General features: G+C 40.2%; 1 protein-coding gene across 1 annotated transcript in view; it reads right to left on the bottom strand.

Moving 5' to 3' along the window:
* Positions 1-2,108: 2,108 nt before the first annotated feature.
* Positions 2,109-9,002, bottom strand: part of Slco4c1 (solute carrier organic anion transporter family member 4C1) — a 69,439-nt gene continuing 62,545 nt past the window's right edge. Inside the window, exons 9-10 of the mRNA XM_023708614.1 lie at positions 4,096-4,249; positions 2,109-2,577 (exon numbers count right to left, since the gene is read on the bottom strand). Of these exons, the coding sequence (XP_023564382.1) occupies positions 2,281-2,577; positions 4,096-4,249 (451 nt within the window). The 3' untranslated portion in view covers positions 2,109-2,280. The remainder of the gene's footprint in view (positions 2,578-4,095; positions 4,250-9,002) is intronic.

Here is a 9,002-nt window from a genome sequence, read left to right as displayed (position 1 = left end):
AAAAAAAAAAAAAAAAGAATGGAGCTGGCCCCTCGTCGCATACCATATACAAAATTAACTCAAATTGAACTAGAGACTTAGCACACTGAGTTGAATCTACAGAATGTATACAAAATTCAAAGGAGTAAAGTGTCTTGACTTTAGTCTGGATGATGATGTTTTCATGTAAAACTATGACTGATCACCAGCGAAGTGTACACAAAACCCGAGAGAGCACCTCACACCCGTGACATGGCCATTACAAAAAAGACAAAAGGCCATACGTGCTGGCAAGCATAGAGAAAAAGGAACCATTGACTACTACCGGAAAGGATGTAAGTCAATATGGCCACTATGGAAGGGAGTATTGAGTCTTCAAAAATTAAAAACAGACAAAAGTTAAAACCAGAATTATCCTGCTACCCAGCATCTCAAGCATGGGTGTGTATCTAAGGGGTGAAGCCAGGATGTGGGAGATGCTCGCGCATCTCATGCTCATCTCAGCGTTACGTACAACAACTAAGTGTGGAATCAAATTATTCGTCTACTAATGAATAAAGAAAATACGGTACATAACACTCGTCAGTTAAAAAAAAAAAAAAAAAAAAAAGGAAATCTTGGTATTTTTGACAACACCGATAAACATGGATTCCACGCTCACTGAATAATCCAAACAGCTACACGCTCACGCTCATACGTGGCTAGTAAAGCAATCAAGTTCATAAAAGTTAAATGCTCACAGAAGCCGAGGGTGCAGAATTGGGTAGTGTCAAAGGGCAAAAATCATAGTCCTGCTGGATAAACTGCATGACCGCATGCACGAGATGGAACACACAGCTCAGTGACTATAGTTAGTAATACTCTATTACATTCTTGAAATTTACTGAGAGTAGATTTTAAATGTTCTCTCTCTCACACACACACACACACACACATACATGCACACACACTTGCACATACACACACACACAGTAACTGAGGTGATGAATATGTACAGTGGCTTTTTTTTTTTTTTTTTTTAGGGAAAAGTCTACAGGATATTCAGGGTCTCACTACTGGATCGGACTCGTAGTGATCGCCTGTTTACCTCCTCCCGAGAGCTAGGACTACAGGTGTGAGGCACCATACCCAGTCTCAGTTGCTGTCTCAGTGTGCCCCAGGGGCAGGGCCGGCATGGCAGGCCTGGGAATTGAACCCCCGGCCCCCGCACTTACTTGCAGGCACTTTAATCTGCTGAGCTATTTGGCCAACCTCGCTGTACAGTGGCTTGATGGTACTAATCACGTCACACTGTATATTTATTTCAAAATACTCCTTAAATATGTGCAAATTTTGTTTGCCATTTATACCTCTAAGTCTGAAAAAAATCTGTGAAGTTTATGTTGATACCCAGTAGTTTTTTAAAACTACTGCTATTAACCCAAGTTGTAAGCCCTTCATTCTTAGTCTAAATCTTACTAATTTTGACCCTGAAATCTGACTAATAAGAAAGGCACAAATCGGAGATGAAACTGAGCAGTTCCAGGAGCTCAGGACAATTCTCTCAGTGACGGCTGCCAAGTATGAATGAGACTGAAGGCAGCCCTCAGGGCATGAGAGATAGCTTGTTGACAGGTGATTGATGCAATTTTCCAACATGAAAATTTAAAAAGTATGTTCTCTAAATATCTTCAGTTTCCATATTGTATAATTCATGTTAATGATTAGAAATTAACCTGAGAAAGAGAAATTTTTGTAATGTAAAAAAAGTAAACATTAATGGAAAAAACTGAAGACGCAAATGAGTGAAATGACATCTTATTTAATAATTTAATGTTATCAGCTTTGAATTCATAAGCTTTCCTTGTCAAATATATGAAAAGAAAAAGAACAAAATACACTAAGGAGGAAATGTGCTTAGGAAAGATAGAGAAAGACCACGGAGTCTACAGAAGAGCACAGAGCAAATATAAAGCAGTATAGAAAAAAGCAAGTGAAAATACGAAACTGACCCATGGCTAGGTGACTGCAGGGTTCTTATTGATCAGCCCTGTTTCTAAGATAATTTACCGTGAAAGCCCTTAATGTTATAATGCGTGTCACTCTGATTCTAGAGATGTGGAGTGCATTTAATTTGCATGAAACTCAACTGCAGCGTACCTATCTGCAGCTCACCACTGAATCTTCATAAAACAACCAGAAAATCTAGCACCAAGCACGGCCAGACAGGCAGTGTCCTGTCCTCTCACACACACTATCTAATTCAGGCTTGAAACATCTGAGGTCCTTGGGGGCAGTTTTCCTAATGATAGAAAGAGCATCTTATTTTAAGGGCTGACTTTGCTCACCGATGGTCAATACTGGCCCCTCTGGGTAATTTCCTTTGCACTCAACGTGTTGCCTTAGGGAACGAAAATTCCACAGCACATACCTCAGTATGGACACAGTTATAGGAGTGCCAGCCATAAAGGTAAAAATCACTGTAATAAAAAAAATGCCAAGGAATAAGGGCAAGTTGGTACAGTGAGTTTCGCATTTTCCAGCTCTTGCTTCAAAGTCCGCACTCTCTGTAGACGTAATTTCTGCCTTCTTTCCAACACAGGAGCAGTTGTAATATATCTGAAAATATGAGAAATAAACCTTATCAAAAGTGTTTATTATGAAAATATATTTTATCATTATAAATCAGATAATCTCTATACATCTCTCAAATTGTTCTGATCCATATATAATATGTAATTCCGGGAAACATTAATCAGTATTTAAAACTTAAGGAAGGGGCTGGTGAGAGGGCTCAGTGGTCTAAAGCACCTACTTAGAACAAGCTTAGCAAAGCACAGGGACCGCGGTTCAATCCCCCAGCATCACATGCCAGCCAGCCCCGCCCCCTGGTGGGCTGAGCGGGCCACACACACACACACACACACACACATAAATAAATAAATATTTTTTTAAAAAACTCAAGGAAGTAGATACAGTGCTTATGCAGTTTACTCATCTGTATTTGTCTTCTGTGGCCATTACTACATCTTGCAACCTAGCATTGGTTTGTGACTTAGAAAACAAATTGATGAGAATATAGCAATTACATGAACTCACACATTCTCAGCTACTTTCCATCCGCCATAATTACTCAAATAATCTTTTCCTGCTAACATTCTTATCATTTTTTTAAAAAAAATGTATTGAGAAAGAAGTAGCACCACTCTGCGTTGGAGCTGACCCACCCACAAAGACTCAAACTTCTAGAGTGTAAACCAAAATAAACCTGTCCACCTTTAAACAATGGACTGGCTGCAGTTCAAAGCTGTCCTACCTGCCAAATTCCTAGTATAATGCCAGATTCTAAAAGGAAGGGGTCAACTCAGAATTAGAACACTGTGTGTAGTATGTTTATTGACAAAGAATGATAAAGTAAAAGTTTAATGTTCTAGAAAAAACCCAAAAGATTTTAAACTGCACATACCATACTAGTCTGTTTGGTCTACTATGTTCACCACCATTTTTGATCGATTTTTCAAATAATTTGACCAAATAATATGAAAAGGAAGTTCACTGTGTATCACAGTTGGTTTACCCCTAGCAGGAAGAGCAAAACCTAATCTATTGAGATAAACCTTTAAGTATGTATTATACATGAGTTCATTAAAGGTAAGTACATATGTGTATTTACAAATACTACATGAACATAAAAGTATAAAATTTCACCCACATGTATATCCATGTTGGCTTTGAAAGAAATCTGTAGTACATCTATAGATTATTTCAATTAATTATTTTTGTTTATGCAGAAATCTTTTCTTACAGCTTTCAACTTACCTTCAACAGGAAAAGAAAAGTCATTTCCTTATACCATATTTCATAGATACAAGACTGCCATTCTTAGATAGCTTCTTCATTAGTTTTTGTACCACAGTGTGTTTCTGCCAAGTATTTTAAAAGACATCTTTCACATTATCTACTAATGTACATTATTTTACCTACTACTCAGAATCTGAGTTACCATCTGATGGAAGAGGAGCACAGGAAACACACACACACACACACACACACACACTGCACAACCCTACTAGAGGGATTAAATCGGAAACACACAAAGACATACACTCATGGGGGTAAAGCAGCAGGCACAGTTACCTTTGGTTCACTGTTCGAAATGTAGTTTAAGCAGCCTGCAAAGCAGGGAGAGAAATATTGGACTCCGTCTCCTCCACACAGTGGATAATAATAAGATCGCAAGCAGTTACAGTTGGCATTACAAGGGGCCGTCAAGTTCCCCAGCTCTCCTGTCCTGTAAGAAAAGGTGGAGTGTGAGATTGTCTATCATATCTCCGTGAATGGACACTTCAGAAGCACTGTCACCTCTTTCACCATTCGGTCACTCGCTTGTTCAACACATCATTACACAGTGTACAAGTCATAGATCTGCCTTTGTAAGACCAATTTCTTATGTGGGACAGGCAGTCAAAATAACAGTGATGTCTGCTAGTGATATAAAATGTATAGCAGAGGAAGTGGGGAAAGCAAAGTTTCACCTCTGGTGCCAGATAGATCCTGTGGGGTGCAGGGTCTGCAGACAGTGAGCTGTCCAGTAGCATTCCCAACCTCCACCCACCAGAAGTCAGTAGCACTCAAATGCATTACAGCAGTCAACTATCTCCAGAAAGTTGGAAAAATATTTAGTCTCCAAAGGTGAATTCGAGCTAGTCAATTTGCCAATGAAAAATGAAGGCTTCGAGAGCTAAAGTCACTGTAATTTCCTTACCCAATATAATTTTCCCAGGGTTGCTTCATTCTGCCTCTTAAGAGAAGCAACATCCTTCATGACACCGAGGATTACTCTACTTAGATTCTCCTCCTGGGTCTCATCATTCATCCGTCCACCCACACACACTGAACAAGTGCCACCTTCTACACTGATAATGGAAGGAAAAAGCTAAATAAAACAGTCCACAGCCTCAAACATGTCAGAGACAGGTATAGCGCTGTACTCAGTTAATTAGATACTAAAAGCTAATTGTGGTTCCTGGTATCTGCAAAGTATGGTTTAGAAGCACCAAGGAAAGACCAAAACACAAGCCAAAGTTTGGAGAAGAGAAAATAAGCAACTAGAGCCTGATCTGACCTTAAGATGTGAGTGCAGTCTGCCCATGGGGGAAAGAAGATAATGCCCAAGGGATAGCAAATGTCATGGGACAGCAATCTGGGGCCACATCAAGGAGGACCTCCCGGACCTTATTAAAAACAACAAACTCTGAATCACTGGCGAAAGATAATCACTGAAATATTTTGAGACTGGAAAGTGGTATTTTCAAGTGTTAATTTTAAAGCAATAATCCTAGAGGTTGTACAGAATATGAACTTGAAGGAAGGAGACAAATTATGATACCCCAGACAAGAAGTGATGACAAGGTAAAGGAGAGCTAAAACCCAAGACAGGATTGTAGGAAGCCCCGGAGGAGAAATTCTGGATATATAATCAGTGCTTCCTCTAAAGGACTGACAAGGACAGACCAAATAGTTCAGCAGATTAAAGTGCCTGCAAGCAGGGGCTGGGCCTGCTGTGAGGGCCCCACTCCCAGGGTGCACTGAGACAGCAATTGAGACTGGGTGTGGTGGTACACACCTATAATCCCAGCTCTGAGGAGGCTGTAAACAAGTGGATCACTACAAGTCCGATCTAGTAGTGAGCCCCTGAACACCCTGTATACCCTTCCCTAAAATACTAAATAAATAAATGGCTGACAAGCTAACGGGTGACTCCTACATTGTAGAACAGAAGAATCAGGTGGGGAAGAGGTGATGAGCACACACTTATGCACACGAAGATTAAGAGATGCAGATCTGGTGAGGAAATTTGGCCAGAAGCCATATATTTTACGCAGTAGAGGTCTTCATGCCGAACTTCACACCCAGCTCTTTCTATTTTGAGACAGGATCTCATTAAGTCACTGAGCTGCCTCCGCTGGGCTCCAGATTGCAATCCTCCTGCCTCTGCCTCCCCGAGGCAGAGATTACAGGTGTTTGCCACCATGTTGGGCTAGAAATCTTAGTGTTTGTTTACAGATAGATGCAGTGGAAACTATGAGAGTGGGTGAGACTGGCCTAACATAGTACAGTGGGAAGAGTACAGGGGACCGGGGTTACTTATTCACTGAATACTTAGTGAACGCCATCTGGGTGCTAGGTCATTGTAAAAAATGCATCTAAAAGACAGGAAGAGCCAGAGGCAGAGTTGAGAGGGAAGCTAGGCATGGTGGTACATGCCTGTAATCCCAGCTACTCGGGAGCCTGAGGCAGAAAGATATCAAAGTTAAGGCCAGAGTGGAAAATTTACAAAATGAAGATGAGATCAGTGATAGAGCTCTTGGCTAGCTATGCCTGAGGACCTGGGTTCAATCCCTAGTACAACAGAAGGAGAGAGACAGAGACAGAGAAACAGAAAGAGACAGAGAGAGAAAAGAGGGAGGGAGAGATGGGGGAAGATAAGCAGAGGGAGCAGGGGAAGATGACAAACAAAAACCAAATCTTTGGAATTCTGAAGGACAAGGGAAAGCAAATAGTGGACTATTAGCAACCTACCCCTCTGCTGGGGTCTCATCTTACCCTAACCTATTCTATAGGCTGCTGAGAGATTCATCTAACGTACAGAATGGAACATACAGAATGTAAGACAGCATAAAGCAAACTACAGGACAATTAAAGGTGCAGAATATCTACCTCTGTCAGCAAGGGCTGTGCACATTCGCCAAAGGATTTCATGAAGATTTCCTCATGAATAAGGGGGAACTTGTGAGTATGAAAGTAGTAAGTAAATATAAAGTATATTACACAGTATGTACAGATTAGTAAGAATATTTAATATTCAAATTATTTTTAAATTATTCAAAATAGTTTACTTGCAAATTATAATTTTGCCTCTGGGGTAGGCAAAGATTTCACTACAATTATTGTAAAATCTTACTAGATATAGAGTTTTAAGGAACTATTTCATATAAACAATGAAATTCTACCTGTAGGAATTTGCAGAAAAACTACTGTGCACACTTACTATTATTTCATATTTTATGAGGTTGTAAGTATAAAAACTCATCATCATTATCAAAATAAGACTTCAAAATACTATAGAGATTATCAAGGCATGTAAAATAATGGAAATTTTCATAAATAATAGGTCTCTGCAAACACGCTTAGACAATCTCAAGTAAATTTAGTATTGCATCCTAAGGCTCAGTAATAAACTGATTACTGTTATATTGCACAACTTTGAGGCATGATCCCTGTCATATTTATATTTTTTGATATACACACATATCTAAGCATACATATATAGATATCTATACATATACATATAGATACACAAACATGTATACACACATATACAGATCTAAGTATACATATAAAGACACACATACATAAACTCAGAAGAGTGGGGATGGGGGTCCACACACTCATGGTCAGCTTTTGCACCACTAAGAAATATAAGTGTACCTTAGGCACTATCTCTACGCTCCAGGTTGATGGGGCTTTACGCTCCACACCTCCGACACCTCACACGACACCATCACACTTCCCTGCCTTTCTGCAACACCAAGGACCACACACAGTTGTGTAAGTTATTAAAGACTGAACAGACTGACACCTACCCCATTGCTCAGGGTGCTGATCTATGTGCTAAACTATTCAGAATTGTCTGTCTTTCTAAAAGGACTATAAAGAGACCATGGCTTGTTAGGATAAGTTTGGGTGAGGCTCTAGGGGTAAAAAAGTCTGCAGAACTTTATCTACTTGTCACCATTCCCAGGTATTTTTCTACTACTTCTAGGCATATAACCCAAGTCCCACTCAAGCTGATCCCTGCATCTAGCCTCCACCTTTTCTAGCATTTCTGCCCTATCTGTGCTTAGCCCCTTCCCTTAGCACCTGTCTGTCCTCTCAAATCTGAAGTCTTTGCAGCCCTTAAGGATGTTTAAACCAATTCCACTCCTGGCCAGTGAAAGCTTTCCTGAGTGCACTTGATCAAAACAGAACAGTTTTCCTTTTTGGAACTTTACCTTCCTTCCCACACCCCCGTTACCTAGGTCATTTTTCACTGTGTTGTCTTCCAAGCTGCCCTTAGGACTCATGCTTGGGCCCCTAGGTCTGCCAGGGGACTCGATGGACAAATGCTGTGCAGATGTCACAGAGCTTCACAAGCACTGCTTCCCACCCCTCGCCTCATGGCAACATGAAGGACAGCAGACATGAACCACAACTACAACCAGTTGTTACTGTTACAGGTAAACATCTCCCAGCAAATTATATTTCATTTGTGTCATTTGAGTGATGGATTACACAAAACTGTGGAGTCCTGGGCCTGGAGGACACCTCCCTCACTGGCTTCATGCACATGGAATGAAATAATCAAAGCAACGCCGTGAGCTCTAACACACACTCCTGTTTAGTACTCTCCTGCGTGAACCCTTACTCCTGGCTTAGGATTTCAAAGCCAAAGTAGGCAAACAAGGAAAGATAAACAGTCAAACTGGTTTAAGGCAGGAAACACTCTACAGGACCAGCTAAGATTTAAGAAGCCTTTATTTCTGTACAAAATCCCTGAATTTGAAAGTAAATACATAGTAACACCTGGCTATCTTTATTTTAAGCTCTCTTCTAGCCTATTCTCAAACTGTTTATTAAGATGATTTTTTATAGGGAATAAATTTCATTTGTTAATTTCTTTTAAGAGAACTATAATGTGAAATTCTCCCTATGATACTGTCTTAGTCTGTTGTTGTTTTTCTTTTCTGCTGTATCAAAATACCCGAGACTGGCTCATTCATAAATACCATTTATGTTTGCATGGTGAGGGCATCACAGGGCACAGCAGGGCAAGCTGACATGGCTTTCTCTTCCTCCTCTCAACAAGGTTACTAACACCTTCGGGGGAGGGGGGGCACCACCCTCATGACTTCTTCTAATCTTAAGTATCTAGAAAGCCTCACCTCCAAATGTTGTTAAAATGTGGATTTCAGGACGGTTTCTTTTTTTTTTTTTTTTTTTTA

Source organism: Octodon degus, unplaced genomic scaffold, assembly GCF_000260255.1.
Source record: "Octodon degus isolate 3935 unplaced genomic scaffold, OctDeg1.0 scaffold00009, whole genome shotgun sequence".
NCBI classification, from domain to species: Eukaryota; Metazoa; Chordata; class Mammalia; order Rodentia; family Octodontidae; genus Octodon; species Octodon degus.
The sequence above is the reverse complement of the archived record's forward strand: the minus strand, read 5'-3'. Positions and strand labels throughout refer to the sequence as shown.